We start from the raw sequence: 25,540 nt of genomic DNA on the forward strand, positions 1-25,540 counted from the left end.
GCCGAATTGCAAGAGTATGTACCGTGTACCTGGTGGATGGTGTTCTCACGTGAGATGATGCCACCAATCTTCAGTCACTGTGAAGGGGCATCACCAACACACTGGGAACCCTGCACAAAGCACATGGAAGAACCCCTGGACTGAGAATGCTCTTTTTATCTTGTGCAGGAATCAGATTTCACTTCAAAACTACGGGAACACAGCTCCTCAGAGCAACGAACCATAGAAATGATGCACCTAATGATTGGTTATGTAATATCCTAACAATGGGGGCGATTCTCCCAAAAGTGCTGAATTGGTGGGAAAACTGTTCTAGATCACGACTTTTTTCTCAGTTCAACTTCACACTCTAATCTCCCCACTCTGTGCACTGCAGAGGTCACAATTGTGAATCAAATTAAAAACCCAGGAGGCAGGGCCTATCCGCGCCAGAGTTTGTCAGCTCTGAACTCTACGCATATGCAGTGGCCGCGATCTGTCAGTCTCCCCGTTTGCTGGCCAGCTCGATCGCTAGCCAGCCCGGGATCCCCATTCTGCTGCCCCTCCAGTGCCCCCTCCATGGCTTGATCACGGCCCCCACAACAATTCCCGGGCCAGCCCTGAGCCCCCCCCCCCCCCCCCACCCCGGAGCGCCCCGATGTCCAGCCCACCCCCTGCCCCCCCCAGCAGTGGTGATTCCCCCACTCACCTCAGCCCGCAGATCCCCCCCCCCCCGCTAACCCCCCGGGATCAGGCCCTTTCCAGAAGGCACACCACCCCCGGCAGACCACCAGCTCCCCAATCGCTGCCCTCCCTCTATCCCAGACCGATCCTGTCTGCAGAGTGGCAGCGGGACCCCCCACCCCCACCGATTGCCCCTAGGCCTTGTCCGCAATAGGCCCCGCCCTCTTAGCACTGCCCGATGCCTGATGGGTAGTGCCAAGGTGCCCCTGGGCATGAGCACTTTGTCCCTTGGGTAGTGCCAGGGGGCACAGGCTGGCACTGTCAGGGTTCCCACGCCCAGGGGGCACCACCCTCTCCCACCCGACCCCTGGGGAGCCCCGATCGCCCTCCTTCATTCCAGTGGGGTCTTCTGCTAGTTCCCCGAACGTGGGGAGCTACTCTAAACCCCGCTGGAATGAAGTACTCCTGGCGGATTGGGAGATTCAATCAGGACCGGCAAGTTCCCGATAAAGACATTGAAAACCTATTTAAAATACATGAAAAAAAGATTCAAATGACTTACCTGCCTTCCCGCCGATTTCCAGCGTGGACTGGTCTCTGACTGACTGTTCCCAGCACATCTGCAAATCCCTATTCCTACTCAAGAGGCCGGCAGCATAGTGCTGAGTGGGCTGTTGCACTTGCGCCGATCTGTCAGAGTGGAGATTGGCGCATGCACAGTAGCCCCGCATTGTCTTGGCACGGTGGCACAGTGGTTAGCACTGCTACCTCACAGTGCCAGGGATCTGAGTTCGATTCCCGGCTTGGGTCACTGTCTGTGTGGAGTTTGCACATTCTCACTGTGTCTGCCTGGGTTTCCTCCGGGTGCTCCAGTTTCCTCCCACAGTCCAAAGATGTGCAAGTTAGGTGAATTGGCCGTGATAAATTCTCCCTTATGTACCCAACAGGCGCTGGAGTGTGGCGACTAGGGGATTTTCACAGTAACTCCATTGCAGTGTTAATGTCAGCCTACTTGTGACTAATAAATAAACTTTTAATTTTACTTTAAATGTAGGGACAAATTGTGAGAAATGATTTTGAATATAAACAAGTATGAGGAGGTCATCCATTTTGGGCCTCAGTAGGGTCGATCAGAATACTTTCTCAATAGTGAAAGACGAGAAGCAGTGGAGGTCCAAAGAGATATATAGGGATCATGTACACAGATCATTACAATGTTAAAGACATCGGCAAAAACACTAATGGAATTATGTCCATTATATCTCGAAGTCTAGAATATAAGGGATGAGAAGTCATGTTGCAGCTATAGAAATTTCTGGTTAAACCACTGATGCGCGTTATCACACACGAGGCTTGAGATGCTCAAGGAAATAAAGGCTTTTATTTACTATTACAACGAAGCTACCATGTATAGTACACGATCCCAGACTGAGGGGTCCTAGACAGAGCAGTGACCTTTATACCTCTCCCAGGAGGTGGAGCCCGACTAGGATGTACCATAATAACTATAATACAGGTGTAACAGCCCAACCCTAACCCCAACAGCAACAAGTAGAACAACCTATCCCTAACCCCAACAGCAACATATATACATACTCGTAGTACTGGCCAGACCCTGGCTCAGTACTACCTAGTGAGAACCAACGATGGTTCACCACAACCACACCTTTTCTTCACTCATGGGATGAGGGTTTAACTGGTAAAGACAGCACAGATTACCCATCCCAAGTTGTTCTTGAGACAGTGGTGAAGAGCTGCCTTCCTGAACCACAACAGTCCTAGTATTGAAAATATTTCTGCTGGCACATTTTTGTCATGGTTTGGTACACACTGAGTGGCTTCTAGTCAGTTTTAGATGGCAGTTAAAAGTCAATTGCATTGGAATGTTCTTATTCAGTTCTGGGTACCATAGCAGAGGAAGGATATATTAGAGGGACGGCAGCACAAATTTATGATACCTGGATTCATGGGTTAAATTACAAGAAGAGGTTACACAAGCTAGAATCGTACTCGCTGGAATTTAGAACATTAAGGGTTTATTTGATGTGAGTTTCTGATATGTTAAAGGGAACTGATTCGTTAGATAGAGAGAATCTATTTTTGTTGGCTGAGGAATCTGGGACTGGGGGTAAAAATCCTAACAAAATAGAGAAGTATTTCGGGGTGAAATTAGGAAACGTTTCTATTGGTAAAGGACAATGAGAGTTGGGAATTCTCTTCTGTAAAATGGCAGTTGATATTGCATCATTTCTTTACTTGAAATCTGAGATTGATAAGTTTGTGTTAAACAGTATTAACGGATATAGGGCAAAGATATGGAGTTAGGTCACAAATCAGACATGAGGCGGGACATTACAACCTCGCTCGGGCAAGCACGGAAATTCCCGCCCGAGGTTAACAGACATTTCCGGCAGTGATCTCATTGAATGGTGGAGCAGACTTGAGGGAATAAATAGCCTTCTCCTGTTCCTAGTTCCAAATGTAATTCTTAGCGATTGATACGTAACCTTTTTTAATATCTATATATCATTTCAGGTACGTCCTAAATGAAGTTGTTCAAACTGAGAAAGTTTACGTTAAAGACTTGGGAGTTGTGGTAGAGGTGAGATGAATGTTATCTAATTGGAATACCACTGAAAATATGTTTAGTAATTTTCACTGTCAGAGGCCCTCTTAATCCAGTTGCTTAATTTGGGAGCCCAGTTTGTGTGAATAGAGTGCATCTCTGGGGTGGTGAGACCTCCACCTTCCACTCACAACATTTGTGCCCTCACCCAACCCCCCACTACCTCCCCCCCCCAACACACACACACATACACACACATCCTCACACAACCACTCCCCCAGATCCAGCCAATATTCTAGACACAGGATCAATTTGATACATTCCACTGGAATAAGAAATGAGGATGGGATTCTTCTCAGGCATGTTGCGGAAGTCTTCACAGGGTATCAATGCTGGCACCTGCAAGAAGGCCAAAGTATTTTCTAATCTTTTGAACAGAGAGTCTTGACTTACAGAAACCTGCACAGCCAGCCCTTTGCACCCGGAGTTTTAGTGACTTAAATTCCGGAAACTAAATTGAAGGATGCATTTCTGTCATTTTCTGAGCAACCTAAACACTTGTCCATCTCCGACCTGCCCCATGATGTAATAGGAGACAGGGCCAATAGGGAAGCATTCCCCAAATGAAATCCATTATCTCCTCACCCCATCTGTCCAATGATCAGGATGCCGAAAGAATCCAGTGGCCAGTTCAGTGACAAAGTGGGGCCCTGGCTGGAAACCTCAGAATTCTGGCCATGCAATATGTTTGATTGAACCTTTGGTAAAGGGGCAAATCAACTTCAGAGTCTGAACATTTGAAGATGGCACAAGGAGCCATCGATCTATTTTGCTTTACCTTCTCCACTTGCTCCCTAAAAGGATGCTCACTGGAAATATTTACATTAGGTAACCCACCTAACACCAGGACTCTCGCAGAGTCAAGGCCAGACATCAGTGGGACCTACTGTGCTATATTGACGCTTGTGGAGTAGGGCTGAAGGTCTTTATTCATTTGAGTTTACACATTGGTAAGGAACTGTAATTAGTGATTTTATGGCCTGACTACAGGTGGCTTTAATCGTGATACCAATTTCTGCACATTTTTGATATTTTAGGGTTTCATGAAAAAAATGGAAGAGAAAGGAATTCCTGATGATATGAAGGGAAAAGATAAGATCATTTTTGGAAATGTCCAACAGATCTACGAATGGCACAAAAAGTATGTGGGTAACCATCTTAGATGGTTATTGTTAAAGAAACAAATCAATAATTTGTGAAGTGATTTCTGTTTTCCTCAAATCATGTTTCTTTGTTAATTCTCTCCTCTTTCTCTGATGATCTTAAAATGTTCCCAGCATAATTTGACAACCAACAGTCATCTTTTAGTAAAAGCAGATCTAAACTTTGCAGAATCCTATGGAGAGGTGGGTATCTTTTTGGATATGGTCCTGGAACACATAGGAACATGGGACTTAAGAGCAGGAGAAGATCATCAGTCTTTTGAGCCTGCTCCACCAATCAATAAGACCATAGTTGATCTGTTTGTGTTTTCAATTCCAGTTTTCTGTCTGTTCCTCATATCCCTTGTCTCTCAAAAACCTGTCCAACTCTGCCTTGAATAAACTCAATTACTCATCCTCTACTGCTCCTGGGAAGAGAATGCCACATACTAATGACCAGACAGAAAAGATTTCTCCTCATCTCCATCTTAAACGGTAGACCTTTTATTCTTAAATTGTGCCCCCGGTTCTCGTCTCTGCAAAGGTGATCCACAATTTAAATATCTAAATTAGGCTGCTTGTCTTAAGTTTTACCGCCATTTTAAATTGAATTGTTGCAGGCTCAGTCTTCGGGCTTAGGAAACTGGTAGCTGAAATGTGGTTTCTTCACTGTGCATATGGTATCTTAAAGTCAAAGTATGTTTCACACCCCACTCAAGGAGGGAAGGCAAAATACACTAACGCTTTGAATACAAACCACAAATTTAATCTTACCGCGTTGCATTCTACTCTTAGCCATTGAATATATGTTATTATTAAGTAACTTAGCCAAAGTATCATGATAAACTAATTTATTGTTCTGTTTATTCAAATTCATTTAAATTCTATTTGGTAGCAAACATCCAACTATGTTATGTAATCCTCCATGCCTCACCTTGTGATGATATTCATTGTGTGATGTAGTTGGGTAGAGTAATTGTAGAATGGGAGGGAGGAAGTTAAAATTTGATGTTTGTAAAATTGTAAAATGCTGGGGTGGGGGAAATCATTGCGGGGTCCCGTTAAAAGGTAGTGTTTTTGCCCATGCTTAAAGATCTAAAATGCAAATACACAGGGAACCCAAACTGAAACATTTGTATCGAAAGGTCAAGCAGCAGTTTTTACCAAGACAACAGGCTTTTGAATTTAGCCAATCAATTTGAATCAGGCACTGAGATACCAAAAACCTATTAAATTTAAATCTGTTGGTTTTGACAACCTGCAACTAATCCTATTGTGGGAAATATTGATACGCCATTGTGGGTATAAAAGAAGGGGGCAGTGGGACAAAGAGAATAGAGCAGCTGCCACCTGGCAGAGCTATCAGCTCTCAACTCTTAGCTTTCAGCTCTCGAGAGAGACAGAGAGAGAGAATCGCTGGTTCTCATAGATTCATCTATGTCTTCGAGAAAGCACCATCTAGGTAGCAAAGGTACCAAAGAAGAAAGAAGTTCCAGACAGAAGAATCAATAGAGAAAGCCCAGAATATTCCAGAAGACACAATACCTGGTTGTAATTTAGAGAGTGACTAAATGCTATTTTGTTAAGAGTGGGAATTGTATTTATTTGAACAGCATACCATTAGAATCTTGTTTTATTCTGCAATAGTTAATAGAAGGGATTTTATCAGCTTGTTAAGAGTTTAGTTAATTTGTTCACTGATAGTTAGATAAATAAATTGTTACGTGTTGATTTTGGAGTAAGTGCCAGGGATTTATTTTTTTATTTAAACACTAGAAGTTGCTGAAGAGCAGGTCACACCACTTCACACTCACTTTTTACAGATTATAAGGTGATGTTTGGGTGTTTCGGTGTTAGTTCTCAGAGGGGGATCAACCTCTGCTTTATAACAGCTGTTTGCTCACAGCTTTGACAAAGGGTCATCTGGACTTGAAACGTCAGCTCTTTTCTCTCCTTACAGATGCTGCCAGACCTGCTGAGATTTTCCAGCATTTTCTCTTTTGGTTGTATGCTCACAGATGTTGTTAAGTTAAACTAACTTCTCTCTCCACAGATGCTGTCAGACCTGCTGAAAATTTGCAACATCTTCTGCTTGTGTGACAAAGATGTTTAATTTAGCAACATCTGTGAGAATACAATACCAAAACAGTTGGGTGTCTACTATTAATCAGAATTTGAATGAATTTGAATAGACAGAACAATAGATTAGTTTATCATGATGTTTCGGCTAAGTGACTTAATAATAAACATTAAATGGCTAAGATCAGACTGCAACGTGGTAAGATTACAGCTATGGCTTGTATTCAAAGCATTAGAGTATTTCACTATCCCTCCTTGAGTGGGGTGTGAAACATCCTTTAGCTATAAGATACCATACGGACAAAGAAAAAACCACATTTCAGCTACCAGTTTCCTAAGACTAAGCCTGCCACAGTTCGATTTAAAAATGGTGGTAAAACCTAAGACAAGCAGTCTAATTAAAATATTTAAATTATGGACCCACCTTTGCAGAGCAGGTTAGTTGGTTTAGTGGATGTATCCTATCAGGGATCCATGTCAAGTCTCCTCAGGATCTTATGGCTGGAATTCCTCAGCCATTCACACCACGCCACCACTGCCAGCGAGGACAGAGAACTTGGCGCTCAGCCAAATCTCCGTTCACTGCAGCAGGACCAGAGAATCCCGCCAGCAAAAACAGCCAGAGAATTCCGGCCTATATGTTTCAATAAGACCACCCCCCATTCTCCTGAACTACAGTGGATGTGCACTCAGAGTAGTGATTGGGAGGGGATATGGTTTTACCACTGGAACTATTTGTAGTGTAGCCTTGCAGGGTTGTCATCTTCTTTCTTTATTTATCTTCTTCTTTCTCTGCACACATGTACTTTTCAATGGGTACCAGCATCTGCGTGAAGCTGACTTGCTCCATGCCGGCCTGTTCTGCAGCCAAAGCCTCTGGGCAGGCTAAATAGCCTGCCAGCCGGACCTCTGCCTCTCACTGCCACACTGCCCAACAGTCCCGGTCAAGCCAGGAACTCATTAATGGGCACACCAGGACTGCAAGCAGGCCCAGGCAGAAGACCTGTGGATCCTAAAGCAAGGTAAACCCAGGGTTTTCACCGGGGAGGGTTTTTAGTCTAGAAAAGGGGCAAAGGTGAGAGGAAGTGGGGGTGATTTGTTTCATAGAACAGGTGGGTAAGAAGAAAGGAACATTGCCATGGAGAATGCACCAATCAGATTCCACTTGCCTACCAATCAGCACTCTTTTCTCATGCAGTAGAAATTTGTTGCTTCCCTTAGATCTGTATTCTTGCAGTTGTCCTGATGAGTGCAAGATGTAAAGCTTCGACAAAATGTCTCTTTTTTTCAGCAAAACTGAAGTTCTGTAAATGTCAATCGACATTCTGAGATTGGAGGTACTTTATAAATTGCTTTATTTCTTTCTCTTTCCAGTTAGCATGTCCCCTTATTATCCAGGACTAGCTACTCTTTTGCTTTTATTTACATTTTACATTTGCCATTTCCTCAGATCACATGTCCTCAGTGCTAAATTTGTACCAGTCACAACACAGCGTAAAGGGACCTGAATTCGCAATGGCAATATAAAGCATGCAATTTGTTATGTGAAAGCACTGTCACACATTGCTGTGTGCCTTTTATAAAAATCATTCTATGGATGTAAGATCATTCCTATGCATAAACAAATCAGTAATCCATATTTATCATTGAAATGCAAATTTAGGGAAATATCTCACAGTACTATTATATATATACCTAGTTTCTTGATGAAAGCAGTTTTCATTTCAAATATACAGGCCTCATCATAGTCAGAAAATCACCTTTTAAAATTTATTTTAACAGGATGTGGGCATTGTTGGGCCAGCCAGCATTTTTATTGCCCAAACCTAATTGCCCTTGAGAAGGTGATGATGAGCTGCCTTCTTGAACTACTGCAGTCCATGTAGTGTAGGCACACCCACAGTGCTGTTAAGGAAGGGTTATAGGATTTTGACCCAGCGACAGTGAAAGAACAGTGATATAGTTCTAAGTCAGGATGGTGAGCAGCTGCCCTTGTCCTTCCAGGACAAGGAACCTTGATAGAGCCATCAAGTTGCTGCAATGCGTCTTGTGAATGGTACACACTGCTGTCACTGTGCATTGATGGTTGAGGGAGTGGATAGATTCTCTTTCTTGTGAATGGATTTTCTTCCCAATCCTGCACCATTAGCCTCTCCAAGTTACTCATCATCCTGACTTGGAAATATTTCACCATTTCTTCACTGTCGCTGGATGAAGATACTGGAATTCTCTCCCTATCAGCACTCTAGGTGTACCTACACCTTGGGGACTGCAGCGGTTCAAGAAGGCAATTCACCACTACCTTCTGAAGGACAACTGGGGATGGCCAATAAATGCTGGTCTAAGCAGCAATGTCCACATCCTGTAAATGAATTTTTAAAAATTACCTCTGGAGTGCCCCAAGAATTCATCATCAGATGTCAAATCTCATCTTCAGCAGCATCATCCAAAAACATAACAAGTTGCACATGTATACAGATATCACCCAGCCCTACTTCACCACCTCAGTCAACCTCTCCAGTGTTTCTACATTGGAAGACTGTGGGCCCAATTTTACCATTGTGTCGCGCCCGTTTTCGGGTGCGAAAACGTGGAAAAGTCGGGTGTGAGGCCATTAACGCGATCCGCGCCCGCATCCGTGCAGAAAATGGCGGGATTGGTGGCGATCCGCTTCGTGCCCAAAATGGGCGCAAAGGCAATTTAAACGCATTTGCATGTATTTCAATTGAATTAATGAACTGCCCGCCCAACTTTATCAGCATTTCCCCCTTTACCACCGCGTTCGCTGATCCAGAATCGCGCCAAAATGGACATGCTGAATAAAAGCCTGAATCGGACGCTCCAGCTGCTGAAGAGCGAGTTCAACGCTTCCAACGGCTCTCTGACTCAGATCGATGGTGGGTGGGGTGAGGAGGTGGGTCAGATCATTTTCTGGTTGGGAGGGGGGAAAGGGAGTGAGGCCAGATCGTTGTCTGGTTGCAGGGTTGGCGGGGGAGGGGGGGGGGGGGGTAGGGGGCTGGGGGGGGGAGCGGTCAGATGTATCTCTGGTGGGGAGGGACGGGGGAGGGAGGCCCGATCATTGTCTGGTTGGGGGGAGGGGGAGGGCGGATCGTTGCCTGGTGGTGGGGGGGAGGGCTGATCGTTGTCTGGTGGGGGGTGAAGAGGAGGTGGGTCAAATGTTCCTGTGGGGAGGGAGTGAGGCCAGACCATTCTCTGGGGGGGGAGGGGCGAGTGAGGCTAGACCGTTCACTGAGGGGTGGGGGGGTGAGTGAGGCCAGATCATTCTCTGGGGGGGGGGAGTGAGCCACATTGTTCTCTGGGGGGAGGGGGGTGGGGGAGGCCGGTAAGATGTATCTCTGATGGGGGGGGGGAGGCCCGATCGCTCACTGGTGCGGGCAGATGGATCTCTGGTGGTGGTGGGGGGGGGGGGGCGGGGGGGTCCGCTACCACTCTGAAGGCAATCGGTGGAGGGAAAGGGGGCAGGGAGTGCGATCGGTCTGGGTAGCGAGGGGGGGTCTGTGAGGGCCATCGCTCCCGCTTTTCGCTCCCGGGCCACTTTCTCCGCTTTCTGTGGCCCGGGAGCGATGTGACACAGGCGCGCTTTTTCAAATTTTTTCTAACTGCGCATGCGCAGTTCAGAGCTCCGATCGTTTCGGGCATGCTAAGCCCCACCCACAGCGCGATTCAGACCCGCGATTTTTTTTTCAGGCTGAGTGCGTATGGGGGCGCCTGCGAATAGATTTTCAACTCAGATCTGAATTACGCCCAGATTCAGCACTTAGAATGAAAATGGTAAAATCAGGCCCTGTTTGTTTGACATCCAGTATTGGATGAGCAGAAATTTTGTCCAATTAAATATTTGGAAGACCAAAGTCATTATCCCCAAAGTCATGGTCCATGCCACAAAACTCCATTTCCTAACCACCAACCCCATCCCTCTTCCTGGCAACAATCTGAGATTGAAGCAGAGAATTTGCAACCTTGGTGGTTTATTTAACAAGGATAACTTAGTCAGCACTCCATTTTCTAGTAAAGACTCTGTGTTGTGTGGATTTGAATCGGCAGAATGAAAGATCACTCCATCACTGGCAGTTTGCAGACAATTTAATAAATAAAGCATCTAAAAATAATAATAAAATCATAAGAACGTAAGAGAGAGGAACAGGATTAGACCATCGGGCCCCTCGAGTTTACTTCACCATAAGATCAAGGTGACCAACTGTCCTCCATCTCCCAGGACAGTGCTGGATTTCTGGTGTCTCGGCAGACTTTCTTTGCTGCATGCATCAGGCAGGGCAGGCTTGTAGATAATGTGCAGGTTTATCCTGCTGGTGTATGGGGCTGGATCCAGCAGACAGCAGCATCACTATCAAGGTGAGTTGTTTCACTAGCAGCCCCCTCCCCCACCTCTTCACACTATCCTATGGCCTGAAGATTTTTCAAGAGCACTTCCTGTATCAAATGTGTGACCTGTTTTTAAAGGATAGGCTTGCAAAGGTACAAAAAACAAGAGCTTTATCGGAAAGATGTTGACTCTACAGGTTGTTAGAATAGACTGCCCGTTTGCCCGCACAAACGCCCAATTACATCATCAGGATATGACATGAGCGAAACCTTAAAATGGCCTTGTTCCAACCAGGAACAACATGAATATACGACACTTTCCTCCCCATTTACATCAGTGTTCCTGGAATGAAATACAATATAATGTTAACAATCAAAATTTACAGTATGAACAATTAATAAACACAACCATCAATAAGTTAGACAATTCGGAGGAAGTTGATTTCTGGGTGGTTGTCGGCGAACCTCAGGTGTTTGCTTTTTCATATTGTTTGCAAACCCTGGTGCTTTTAGTTTAGTTTTGGACATCATTGGTAGTTGTCTCCATCAGAGTCAGAGTAGTGTTTGGAGGTTAACTCAGTGCTGAAGTGTCCTCAGCTGAGGTATTGTCTTCCCCAGTTGTTTTGGCTATTGTCAGGTTTTGAGGTATGTACAGGTCTTCACTTGCTTTGGTTGGTTACGGACTCTTGGTTGATTCTGTCTCTTCCAAACTGGTTCTGGTTGCCAAAGGTTGGTCTGCATGTCTTCTTCACATTACATCTTCTCGAGCTTGTATGGTGTCGGAGATCGGTCCTGTCTGTGCTGAGACAATGGCAGGTATCCACTTCTCAATGTGGTATAGTTCCTTGTGAATACTTCTTGACCTTTCTGAAAAACATGGCATTCAGCCCAGTTCTAATGTTGTATAACCTGACCTTGCTTTTTCTTCTCATCAATTCCTCTTGTCTTAGGTGGTTTCAGCAAATCAAATTCTGTCCGTAACTGACAGTTTATCATGAGCAGTGCTGGAGAACTTTGGATTGTTGAATGTGTAGCATTCCTGTACATCATCAGGAATTGACTCAATCATTTAGACAATGAATCTTGTTCTTGAGTTGCCTTCAACAAATGTTTCATCATCTGAACAAACCGTTTTGCCAGCCCATTTGAGGCAGGGTAATAAGGAGTGGATCGGATGTGTTGAATCCTATTCTTCTTTAAATAGTTATGAATTCTTGCAAAATGAACTGTGGTCCCTTGTCACTCACACCGTGTTCAGGATAACCGATTCTTCCAAAACTCTCACCCAGTCTCTCTATTGTTCTCTCTGAGGACATACTGTTCATATTGTTCATGGTGACTTCAGGACATTTTGAGTGTATATTCACCACAATGAAAACATGTGCCCTTCGAATGATCCAGCATAATCTATATGAACTCTTTGCCAGGGCCTCCTGGTCATTCCAATGGGTGTAAAGGTATTAGTGGCGGCAGGTTCTGAACTTTTGCACAAGGTGAACACATCCCCACCTTCTCCTTGATTTTGTACCACTTCAAAGGGCACTACACAGACTACACTGATTCTCAGGGACGCACAGCACACTGGCACACCTATGCAAATACACAAGTTTCAGTTATTTCAATGAAGAATGCTGCACAGACCACACTGATAGCAGCCACAGTGTTGTTGACACGCTGCTACATGAACAAATTCTCCACACAGCATGTCGAACAAAACATTTTGAAGTTGACACGTATGATGACATCCTAATACTTGGATTGGAAAGTTAGAGGTGATGTCACATTAGAATACTTCTCACTAATTATTCACATAAGCAGCCATTACTAACTTGTTAGTTTAATTTGGATTATTTTCTCAATGAAAATTGTTCATCCTCCATGGCATAATGCAAAAAATGCATTTAAGTGGTTGGCGCAACTAATTAGGTTCTGGTACTCAATGTTCAAAGTGGTAATGGAGAAATATGCCCCCACTGCGACTACATTGTACAATGATTACTGTTCATATTTATTTGTAGCTATTTCTCAGGAGAATTGGAAAAATGTCTTCAGGATCCAGATCATTTGGCAAAACTCTTCATCAAGCATGTAAGTTTTTACAGTTTTCATCAGAGCTTAGAATGTGAATCGCTTCTTGGACCATTTGGTGCTGAATTGCAACATATTCTCCTGTTAGCTAGATGAATGGATATAAATGTGTTACACTTCACCTCAACATCCCAGTTACTGAGGATGAAATTAGCTAGGGATCCCACTAGAACTCCTAATTGCTATACTGCAACTTTTGTTGGATAATTTATGTATCAGTTTCAGTAGCATACACCCCACCAAAGCACCAATGTGAACTATATCTTTTGTCCCGGATGGATCTCTGTGATTCAAGCAAGGTAAGAGGTCTCACAACACCAGGTTAAAGTCCAACAGGTTTATTTGGTAGCAAAAGCCACTAGCTTTCGGAGCGCTGCCCCTTCGTCAGGTGAGTGGGAGTTCTGTTCACAAACAGGGCATATAAAGACACAAACGCAGAGTCGCTGAGCAGAGTGTGACATGAACCCAAGATCCTGGTTGAGGCCGTCATCATGTGTGCGGAACTTGGCTATCAGTCTCTGCTCAGCGACTCTGTGTTTGTGTCTTTATATGCCCTGTTTCTGAATAGAACTCCCACTCACCTGACGAAGGGGCAGCGCTCCGAAAGCTAGTGGCTTTTGCTACCAAATAAACCTGTTGGACTTTAACCTGGTGTTGTGAGACTTCTTCCTGTGTTTATCCCAGTCCAACACCGGCATCTCCACATCATTCAAGCAAGGTCCAGGGTGTGAGAACATCTTCCCCCTCCTCCTGTTTATTGCTAGCTGCTGCTCAGACTTTAGAGGAAATAACAGGAGGAGTTGAGCCAGGGTGCTGATCAAAGTGTTAACGTGTGTGTTAGAAAAAATCTAGCTGTGCTTCCAATACAGAGCTGTGAAAAGCAGCAGATTGCTGTGGATTGGGGGATGGGGAAGTGGGTTGGTAAAGGATCTTACAATTCTCCATTTCCTACAGCACAGACTAAGTGTATCCCATCAATGAGAGCAATTTTTCATCATGTGGAGTCAGTATATGAATGTCAGGGAGACATTCTCTGCTACCTTCGTCCCCTTTGTATGTTGGAGAATCTACTCCTTCGAGAAGAATACATATAGTGTGAAATGCACATAGGTGTCATTTAGACATAAATGAATTACAGCAATCAAAAGACGTGGGGAGTGAGTTTTCAGCTTTTGTTTATTAAAGGAAGTCTAAGCGCTGGATATTGGGCTGGGATAACATAAGATGGGATTTAGAAGGACAGAACCATGAACCAATGGTGCATTTTGTAACTGAAGGATAGTGACTGTGAGGACAAGGAGTGCTACAGTAGGAAAGAGGAACTGCTAAAGAACTCATACCAACTCATCTCGTCTTTTCTGCCAATATTAACTGATACTCATTGGCAGCACATTTGCCACTGAGTCAGAAGGTTGCACATTCAAATCCCACTCTCTCGGCTTTAGAGCATAATCCAGGCTGACACTCCAGTGCAGTACTGAGAGAGTGCTGCACTTGTGCAGGTGATGTCCTTTGGATCTGATGTTAAACTATCTCATGGGTGGGGAGGTGGCACTGCACTATTTTGACAAAGAATGTGTGAATTGTCCACCAATGTACAATTAACAGTACACAGCTTGCTCTTCCTGACCGCATCCCTCTCATTGCATCTTGGTTTTGGATGAATAGTATTAATGTACTTGTCCCAGTGACCTGGCCAACATCAAAAAACACATAAAAATTCATGGAACTGGGCATTTATCTAATTGCTGTTTGTAAGAACTTGCTGTGCACAAATTGACTGCCATGTTTACTACATTGTTTACTTAAAAAGAAGAAAGACTTGCATTTATGTAGCGCCTTTCAGCACCATCAGACATCTCAAAGTCTTTTACAGCCAATTAAGTACATTTGAAGTGTAGTCACTGTTGGAATGTCAATCTTCACACGGCATGTCCGACATACAGCAGTGTGTTAATAGCTAGATAATTTGTTTTTGTGATATTTATTGAAGGATAAATATTGGCCAGGACACCGGGAATAACTTTGCTGCTCTTCTTCAAAATTGTGCCAAAGGAGCTTTCACCAGAGAAAGCAGCATCTCCAGAAGTGCAGCACTCTCTCAGTACCGCACTGGAGAGTCAGCCTTGGTTTTTATGCCAAGCCTGGGCTATGATTTGAGCTGATAACCTCCTGACTCAAAGGAAAGAGTGCTACCAGCTGAGCCACAGCTAACACCGAGGTCACCTATACCTCCTGCTATAATTATAAATGACTGAACTTCAAGAGTGCTACCAGCTGAGCCACAGCTAACACCGAGGTCACCTATACCTCCTGCTATAATTATAAATGACTGAACTTCAAGAGTGCTACCAGCTGAGCCACAGCTAACACCGAGGTCACCTATACCTCCTGCTATAATTATGAATGACTGAACTTCAAACATACTTCACTGGCTGTCCTGAGATTGTGCAAGGAGCTGCAAGTTTTTCTTTCTTTGCCAGGCCATTAACAATCTTCCTGCATTGCAAAACCAATCTAATGACACTCACAGCCATTGCACATTGCTCAAGCAGCTAAAGAAATTGATTCCTATCATTCGTTTCAAGTTTTGAATCCACCTCTAATGCGTCTCAAGATTCACCTCAGATAAATTAGCTGCCCTCTATTTAGCCATCATTTCCTGTGTGGCTGCTCTGCAATCACGGACTACTTGAAGCTACTGAAGACCTGAGATCTTCCAGTAGGTACCAGCTCTTCACACTCCCCACGAGTTTCTGAACACCACCACTCCCCCAGCAACGACTGGCCAATTGCAGGCTAGCTAGACGTTTGTTGTTTGCTGGCCAACAATATGGTCAGCCTGAGATTTCTCACAGTCAGACTGGAAATCCTACCCCATCATGGCAGCATGGTGGAGGAAGTTCATGCCCTATGGTTTCTGTGAAAGCAATGGTCAGGTATTTCCGTAGGTTCGCTCTCATTTGCCCTCTTGTAATTTTTCCGGAAATGTGACAGAAAAACCCCCTGCTGCTGGTTAATCCACACTTCGAGCTCTATGTGCAGTTTGGGGCATTCATTGTAGACAGCCTATTAAAGCCATAGAGATTCACCTGGGTGATGCTAGTGATTTGAAAGAGTTAAAAAAATGCCTTGAAATATTAGAGCTTTGTCTACTTGAACAATGAAAGCTAAGAAGAGGCTTAATAAACATATCTAAAATTGTGAAGAGATTTGATGCAATGAACAGGAAAACAATGGGGACGATTCTCCTAAAAGTGCTGAATTGGTGGGAAAACTGTTCTAGAATCACGACTGTTTTCTCAGTTCAACTTCACACTCGAATCTCCCCACTCTGTGCACTGCAGAGGTCCCGATCGGCAATCCCATTAAAAACCCAGGGGGACGGGGCCTATTCATGCTGGAGTTTGACAGTATTGGAACTCTGCGCATGCGCAGTGGCCCCGATCTGTCAGTCTCCCCATTTGCTGACCAGCTCAATCACTGGCCAGCCCAGGACCCCTGCAGTGCTGCCCCCCCCCCCCCCACCCCCCCACCCACCCATGGCCGATCGTGGCCCCCACGACAAATCCCGGGCCAGCCTGACCCCACCCCCGCCCTGGAATGCCCCCCGCACCCAGCAGTGGTGATCTCCCCGCCCCCCCCTCACCCCGGCAGACCCCACCCCAGCTGACACCCCCCCACCCCCCCCCAACCCCCCTCCCCCAGATTCAGACTCCCCCCCTGGGAGGCAGCCCCCCCCCCCCAGCAGACCACCCTCCCCATGCCTGCCCCGATCGCAGGCCTCCCTCCATCCCATACTGATTGCCATGCAGAGTGGCAGTGGGACCCCCCATCCCCACCGTTTGCCCTCGGCCCTGCCCACAATAGGCTTCACCTCCTTGGCACTTCCCAATGCCCGATGGGCAGTGCCAAATGGCCCGGGCATGGGCTCTTTGTCCCTTGGGCAGTGCTGGGGGCATAGGCTGTTTGTACAAACATGCCCTGTTTGTGAGCACATCTCCCACTCCACCTGACAAAGGGGCAGCGCTCCGAAAGCTAGTGGCATTTTCTACCAAATAAACCTGTTGGACTTTAACCTGGTGTTGTGAGAGTTCTTACTGCTAAGGTGCCCAAGGGGCACCATCCCCCGCTGTCCAATCCCCTGGAGGGGCCTGATTGCCCCCCCCTTCATTCCAGTGGGGTGTCTCGCTAGTTCCCCGTACATGGGGAGCTACTCTAAACCCTGCCCGAATGAAGTACTCCTGGCGGGGTGGGAGATTCAATCGGCACCCGAAAGTTCCCGATAATGAAATGCTAAGCATATTTAACCTACATTAACAAAAGATTCAAATGACTTACCTGTCTTCCTGCCGGTTTCCAGCATGGTCTGGACTCTGACTGTTCTCCGGCTCTGGGAGATGCACATGTGTTCCCTGCGCATGTGCAAATCCCGGAACAAGTTCGGCGACATGCACCTCCTAGCCAGGCCTGATAGAAAAGTTGCGGGTCGCAATGGGAAAATCGCCCCCAATGTTTCTTTTGGTTAGGCAGCTGGCAGTAAGGAGTCATGAATTTGAAAAATGTCACCAACAGATTGAGAAGAAACATCAGGAAAATATTATTCACCAATGGAATGCTTTGCCACAGGGGGTGGTTAAGGCAGAGATCATTTCATTATTTAAAGGAAAATAGATAAGTATTCGAAGCAGGGCTGTGTGTGGACAGCAAGGTGGTGGGATTAGTTTTGAATTGTTCAAGCAAAGGACCAGCACAGACAAGATGGGCCAAATGGCCTTACTCAGTGCTGTATTGTTCTTTGGTTCTATATCACATGAAGTACTTTAATCTCTCATTTGTTTAGTCTCTAAGGTGAATAACAGGAAGTTTATGAGAAATAATAACCTTCTGTACTTATCATCAGAGGCTGTTTGAAGAACTGACACAAAGGGGCTATAGAAACTCTTTTCACAGTCCCATTTCTAAGCAGTGTAATTTTGATTATTCCACTGTTAGTTTATTTAACAATTTTTCACGACACATTGAAGATCGTTGCATATGTTACTCAATGCCAGGAGCGATGGATAGAAATAGGTGATGGTAGTGAAGTAAGAACCCATGATACTGGTTACCTGGTTAGTAAAGCTTTGTTCTCTGTTTCTGCAGGAGAGACGTTTAGACATGTATGCGGTGTACTGTCAAAACAAGCCAAAATCCGAGTACATTGTGATTGAATATGAAGCCTACTTTGAGGTGAGCCATTGGTTGTCTTCTTTCGATGATAATATAAATAACGAACACCAACTAGAGACTAGTGGTTTACAGAAATCATTAACTTATGAAGAGCACAGTTAATTAATCCAGCTGAAACATGACTGGAATTTTCTGTTCATAGCGATGATTCATTTTTCAGAATTGATTTTTCCTTCTGCTAATTTTGGCATGTGAAATGGGCTCATGTAGAGAGGGAATATTTTTTAAATTAGTTTATTGAAAAGTATTCTAATCTAAATTTCAAAATCAGTTGATCGAAAAGTATTCTAATCTAAATTTCAAAATTAGTCTATTGAAAAGTATTCTAATCTAAATTTCAAAAATACTCTTTCTTAATTTATTCACTGCTTAGTGATGAAATTTGGTTTCAACAATTAAACTACACCGGTGGTTTATTTTAGTTTGGTCCTCTTGTCTCATGAAGAACAGAAAACTGAAATGACTGATGTTTCGTAATGGTCCCATGTGTGAACAACCCTCCGCAACACCCCGAGCCTAACTATCGATTCTTTATGCCTGTATTGATGAACCTTTCACCTACTGGAGAAGAACAGCACCAACCAGGCTAATCCTGGTCTCATTCACAAGTATACCTCCAACAAGTGCTCAGTGTGTGCATTTAGGAGAATGAATATTGGTTTCTGATTTCTTCTCCCAAGCTCAAAGACTCTGAGACCAATTGTAAAGCCCTCAACTCTGTCCAAAGTATAAGTCACCTAACCCAGCACAGAAGAGAGCTGAAGACTAAGAGGTAACCTTTGGGAAATCTCGCCTATCAGATGCACATATTGGAAATTTGGACAGAAAGCACACACAATTAATTTAAAAGATCATAATGTCAGGTACAGCCCCTTTCCCCACAGTTTCCAGTACACACTTCTGGTAGACAGGATTTGCCCTCATCTGTTTATATGGTTCAACATCACATTATATGGACATCTATCGATTAGGTATTTCAGTTTTCCCGAAATCTGGCAGTAGCTCAGCAGATGTAATATTATCAGATATAGTGTCACTTTTTTTTTGCTTCTTTTTCAGGAGGTAAAACTGGATTTGGGTGATACGTTTAGCTTGAGTGACTATCTCATCAAACCCGTCCAGAGGATAACCAAGTATCAGCTGCTGCTCAGGGTGAGAATTTCTCCAATCAATAAGCTGCATCAGATGATATTTAGTGGAAGTGATAGGGATCTTGCCTGCTGGCTGGAGAGCAGACAGGGCCTCACATCACCTCTTTTTGGGAAGCACATTATATAAGGTGCCAATCAAGCACTTAACTGGGCAGCGTTCAGCCTTCCCTGTGAACAAGGTCCCTGAGGCCCTGGAGTCCCGTCCATTGAGAGCTCTCAGCCAGTCAGAGGCCGGCAGCTCCTCATTGTCCAGCTGCATCACCAGGTGGTAGCTTGTGTCGGTACTACACCCACTCAAGGCCCAGGTTCGCTGATGCACCCAGGCACAGGTGATTGATGGGGGGACGGCAGTTGGAGGGAGCAGGTGGTTCGTAGGGTGAGGGGTGGCAGCAAGGGCAGTGAGGAAGCTCTCAGCAGTCCCCACTTCTCTATGCCAAGTCCTTTGATCAGGTACTGAGTACCTTGAACAAATAACCCTCCTTAGAAGCCAATAAGCTACCCCAGCAGTGTTTACCTTTCGCATAACCCCAATGGTGAGTTCCCTGCCCCCTGTTGAGATAATAACAGCAGTGGGTTGAGGCCTTTAAGTGTGCATTAATTTACAGCTTAATTGGTGGTGATGTGGAAAGGCTGTCCATGAGCTTTCCCATCATGTGCTTCATCAGGGCAGAAGCGAGAAGGCAGTGGGGTTTCCATCATTCACTGAAATTTCCCCTGCCACCAACTCACCATAGGGTGCTCCCATAGGAACAGAATTTAGCCCTCGAACTATTCAGTTATTGGGACTTTCAGTGGTATCTTTTGAAGACTGCTATTTCGGCAACTAATAGACATGGATGTAGCTGGGAAGCCCAATTTTGGGAAAAGATCCTGAAATATTCCCTGCCCAGTGAAGCAGTTGAGGCTACCTCACTGAATGTTTTTAAGGCAAGAATAGATAAATTTTTGAACAGTAAAATAATTAAGGGTTATGGTGAGCGGGTGGGTAAGTGGAGCTGAGTCCACAAAAAGATCAGCCATGATCTTATTGAATGGCGGAGCAGGCTTGAGGGGCCAGATGGCCTACTCCTGCTCCTAGTTCTTATGTTCTTATATACAAGCTGCCTAACAGCGATTTCAGATAATGATCCTGGAAGCCTGTAATGGAACCTTTACCAATATGGTGTCCTGCATGCACCTGGCACATCAGGTACAGGTACACCCTGTCTAACAAATCAGACATTTAGGCACCCATTTCATCTGTAAAAGGGCAAGAGTACCATCAAGTAGTTTCCAGGTATTTATGTCAGTGTCCTAGAATGGAAGCTTCCTTCCCTTTTGGCATCCCATGACTGAAAATCAGTCATATTGGGAAGTCTGCTCATTTCAATGGACATCGAAGGAAAGAAATATTGGAGGTGATGAAGTTATATTCTTTTCTAAGGATTATGGAAATGTGCACTATGTTTTGCATCTTGATAAAGTCACGATGATCATCAGGGAACCTTTTGTTAAAGGAATCAATCATACTTCTCTTCTTAGGTATCAACACTTCCCAATCTATTTTCAGACATAGTGGCCAGAATTCTCTTGCCGTTCATGCCCCGCTGTCGCTGCCAGCGAGAGTGGAGAATGTGGCGCTCAGCCAAATGTCCATTCAAATGCAGCACGGGACTGGAGAATCCCAATTGTGGGCAAGGTTGGGGAATCCAGCTCTGCAGTTAATTGCAATGGGGATACTCGCACCAAAACACTACTTGCACAAGGAGAAGATAAAATATTTACTGATAAGACATATTTCCACATGTGTGCTCTACCTGTTAAGTTGATCCATGATATTTTCACACAGTAAAGTTATTTACGCAGAATGGTAAATAGTCACTGATGAAATAAAATTGTTTTGTTCCAGGACTTCCTTAAGTACAGTCAACAAGCTGGGCTCGAATGTTCAGAGATTATGGTAAAACTTGTTTTCTTAGATTGACTAACAGTTATAGTGCGAGTGAATCTCCTGTCATATTTCACAGTAACTTCATTGCCTACTTGTGACACTAATAAATAAACTTTTAAAAACTTGATATTGCTGATAGTAAATTGGAATAAACAGCATTCTTTCACTGCAATGGTCTTTGCATTCATTTTATAAATTAAATGAACTGAAGTTATATTCTCTTCTAAGGATTATAGAAACATGCACTATGATTTGAATCTTGGTAAAATTAGGACCCTGATCATCCAAAAGTACAATGGAGTTAGTGCAAAATTTATCAACTAAATTCTGGAAATAAAGCAGACCCAGGTGGAGAAATCATAGGTTGTTGAAAGAGATGAGTCAGCAGTTAGCAGAGGCCAACATTTTTCAACCCTATCAAATTAACTAAATTGTTAATTCAGCCTGTGTGAAAAGGAATATTCCATTCAGCCCCTCGAGCTTGTTCCACAATTCAATTAGATCATGACTGATTATCTTACTTTTTTACATTTGCTCGTGGTTTATGAGCATCGCTGGCTGGACTAGCATTTATTGCGTATCCATAATTGCCCTTGAGAAGGTGGTGGTGAGCCATGCTTTTGAACTGTTGCAGTCCTTGTACCATGGGTACATCCACAATGCTGTGAGGGAGGGAGTTCCAGAATTTTGACCCAGTGACAATGAGGTGATGGCAATATATTTCCAAGTCAACATGATATATGAATTGGAGGTAAACTTGCAAGTGGTGGTTTTCCTTTGTTGCTGCTGTCCTTGATAGTCTAGGTGGTAGAGGTTCTATGAGATCATAGAATCCTACAGTACAGAAGGAGGTAATTTGGCCCATCTAGTCTGCACCGACCACAATCCCACCCAGGCCCCATCCCCATAACACCATGCATTTACCCTAGTTAGTCCCCGGACACTAGGTTGGGGACGGGAAGCTGTTGTCGAATAAATTGTGGTAAGTTGCTGTATAAGGAAAACTTGAGACTATTTCCACTGGAGCGGTGAATCAACTTAGTTGAGATTTTTATTCAGTAAGAAGAAATTTTACAGATGGAATAGAGAAAGATTACTATCTCTGTAAGTCAATAGTGACAGGCCATCAATTTAAATTCAGGTATGAAGAGAGATGCAAAGAGAGTTGATGAAGAATGGGTTGCTTTGCCACAGAGACCATTGCATTTTTTAACAAAAAAATGTGTTAACTATTTGAACCAGAAGAAGATACAGATTTCTGGGGAGTACACAGGGTGAGTGTTGCATTGCTCCAGCAAAAAGCAAGCACAGCCACTATGGGCCAAATAGTTTCCCACTATGCTGTAAAATTTTATCGTTCTAAAAGCAGTCATGACCTTCTGGTAATGGATTGGCCATTTAATTGGATAGATTCAAACAAATTAATTTAAATAAAAGGAATGGGTATTTTCCATAAAATCTATTCATTAATTAAATTGGAGAGAGAATTCCAGCCAGTATTCATTAATTAAACATAAATAGGAAATGGAACAAGGTAGTACTAAAACTATAAATTAAATACAAGTCGCAAATGGTAAAACAATTATTTAAGTAAGATCAGTAAACCGAATCATGGCCTGACATTAATCAAATAATAACAATGGGCTGTTAATGGGGAGTAGGCTGTAAATAAGCAATGAAGATTGAAGATAAATTAGCGTTAAAATATTTTTTTCTTTAGAAATGGAGCAGTGGGAGGTGGGCAGAAGAGACCGTGGCCTCGATGACAATGCTAGGATTGTCAAATGAAAGGCCGAACTAGAGAAAGGACGGTAAAACTAGCCAGGTGCTATGGGGCAAAAAGACGTAACTCAAGAAAAGATTCAAATGACTAATTTGGGCAAAGAAATACAGTAATGAAAGGCCAGGAACGATTGGCAGGATTGAGAACATTGGCAACAAAGATAGTGAGAGAACACCAAGAATAACAAGGTGCTGAAGGCTATACCAGTGGGGCAGAATAGCAGGACAGGAAACAAGAAATTAAAATAAAAATGAAAGCAAATAAATACAATTTAAAAAATTAAAAATATCACTACCCATTGAGAATGGTAGGCAGATCCATGCAACTGGATGAGTACATGGGACTTAATAGGATGGAGGGTTATAGGTAGGCCTAGAAGGTAGGGATATGTTCGGCACAACTTGTGGGGCCGAAGGGCCTGTTTTGTGCTGTAGTTTTTCTATGTTTCTATGTACCACCAGTAATGAGAGGACTAAATAATAAGCATTCCATCATTTTGCCTTAAAAGTAATATATAGGCATGACTCCATCTGTTATTAAACATCAAATGATATGGAAAATAGATGTGCCAAGAATTTTACTTCATACCTGTATGTCACATTAATTGTACTAGGAAATGTTGAAACTGATTTACCTCTGCCACTATCCTTGGTGGTATGACAATAGCCTGTGACATTGAGTAGTAGGTGAGCCAGAACTTTCATCAGCTAAACATTGGCAATACAAAAGCCATTCTGCTGAATTCTCACCAAAATCTTTGCAGTGTAGAACCTGAGCTCATTCCTCTTCCTAACCAACTGACCAGAATCTAATAGTATAAAACCTTTGAGTACAGGTTGGTGAGCTGCGCTCCAAAGCCCAACCAGTCTATCATAAAAACCATCAATTCTGACACTTTGACCTACATGTTAGTCACCTCCAGGTTCAATGTTTGCAACATTCCTCACTGATCTTTAGTTCACATCCAACGTAAATTCAAACTTATCCAGAAATCCACTGATTGTATCCTATCATCTAAATCTTGCCAATCTGTAATTCTGCTTTCAACAACCTGCAGTGGAACATTTTCCTTAACATGTTGATTGCAAAATCTTTGACCTTGTTTATAAATATCTTCATGTTCTCTACCTCTACAACTTCCAGATTTACATTTTCTGGGCTTCCAACTATGGCCTACAGCAATTTTTCCCTTAGATTGATATTAAGAAAGTAACAAGAACTGTGAAGTTTCTTTCCTCGAGTTGCTTCTTATTTAATTGAAACTTAGTAAAATTGAGGAAGTTAATCCAATGACAGTATTATTTTGTTCTTGGGATGCATACATTTGGCAAAACTGCATTTGCTTCATCATCAAAAGCAGAGCCCCAACTATCACATTCCTGGTTAAAGGCAAAGTGCTGTGGATGCTGGAATCTGAAACAAAAACAGAAAATCCTTGAAAATCTCAGCAGGTCTGACAGCGTCTGTGGAGAGAGAATAGAGCTTTGAGTCAGGATAACCCTTTGTCAGAGCAAAGAGCAGTACTGAACTCTGACGAAGGGTCACCATGACTCAAAACGTTGGACCACATTCCTGGACTAGGCAATTTTGTTCTAAAACCTTGTTATATAACTAGCCACCTGCAAAAGCTTTCTCAGAACCTATCTTTTCAAAACCTCCTTCAGGCACTCCTTCTAATTCTGCTCTCAACTTTTTCTTGGTGCTCGTTTCTCTTTGTGAAACACCTGGAGACATTTAACCATGTTAATGGCACTCTACTAGTGGAGGCAGTTGGATGTTTCACTGCCATGTAACATGAACTATTGTTAACTGAAAGCCTCAATTATTAACTGCGGTTTAAATTAAAGTCATTGGTAAACTGGTACTGGGGGTACTAAAAGTATGATAAAATAATTGTTATTCTATGGCACTGGTTTAGTGGAATATGTGTGCTCAATTTCATTGTTTCTCAGATATGGTTGAATAACATTCTAAAATTATAGTTTTGCCATTTTTGGAAAATGAGTGAAAAGACACAGACACATGGAATTGAAAGTAAATCTGTTGGATGGATTTCAAAATTTTTATGATAAAATTGCTATAGCACAAGAATCCATTAAAATTGACTTGTGTTTATTGGCAGAAAGCGGCTGATGTGATGTACCATGTACCAAAGCGTTGCAATGATATGATGAATTTGGGAAGGCTTGAGGGTTTCAAGGTAAGGCAAGATCTTGCCCTTTTCTTCATCTTGTATCATTATTTCACCAGTACATAATTATACCAAAATTTTCTATCCTTAAAGAGAAAAGGATTCAGATTGCACTACCCATGTCTCAGGCCACCTTTCATCTTCAGGTAGAGGATGAGAGGCAATGTTGTATTGCATCACTCTGTGTGGGGTGGGGTTGTCAAGTGTACAGGTTCTTTACTTCAAAAATAATTAGTTGGAGCACCAGCTGGCAGTTTTCCAGCTGTGAAATCTTTATTATCTACTCAGTAAGCAGATGGAGCCTTGATATA

General features: G+C 43.6%; 1 protein-coding gene across 1 annotated transcript in view; it reads left to right on the forward strand.

The window, feature by feature from the left end:
• Positions 1-25,540, forward strand: part of LOC144504041 (rho guanine nucleotide exchange factor 25-like) — a 62,107-nt gene that overhangs the window by 8,784 nt on the left and 27,783 nt on the right. The window contains exons 3-9 of the mRNA XM_078229198.1: positions 3,199-3,265; positions 4,327-4,430; positions 12,873-12,942; positions 18,088-18,174; positions 19,234-19,326; positions 21,214-21,264; positions 25,161-25,238. Of these exons, the coding sequence (XP_078085324.1) occupies positions 3,199-3,265; positions 4,327-4,430; positions 12,873-12,942; positions 18,088-18,174; positions 19,234-19,326; positions 21,214-21,264; positions 25,161-25,238 (550 nt within the window). The remainder of the gene's footprint in view (positions 1-3,198; positions 3,266-4,326; positions 4,431-12,872; positions 12,943-18,087; positions 18,175-19,233; positions 19,327-21,213; positions 21,265-25,160; positions 25,239-25,540) is intronic.

This window comes from Mustelus asterias, chromosome 14 (assembly GCF_964213995.1).
Source record: "Mustelus asterias chromosome 14, sMusAst1.hap1.1, whole genome shotgun sequence".
In the NCBI taxonomy this organism is placed as follows: Eukaryota; Metazoa; Chordata; class Chondrichthyes; order Carcharhiniformes; family Triakidae; genus Mustelus; species Mustelus asterias.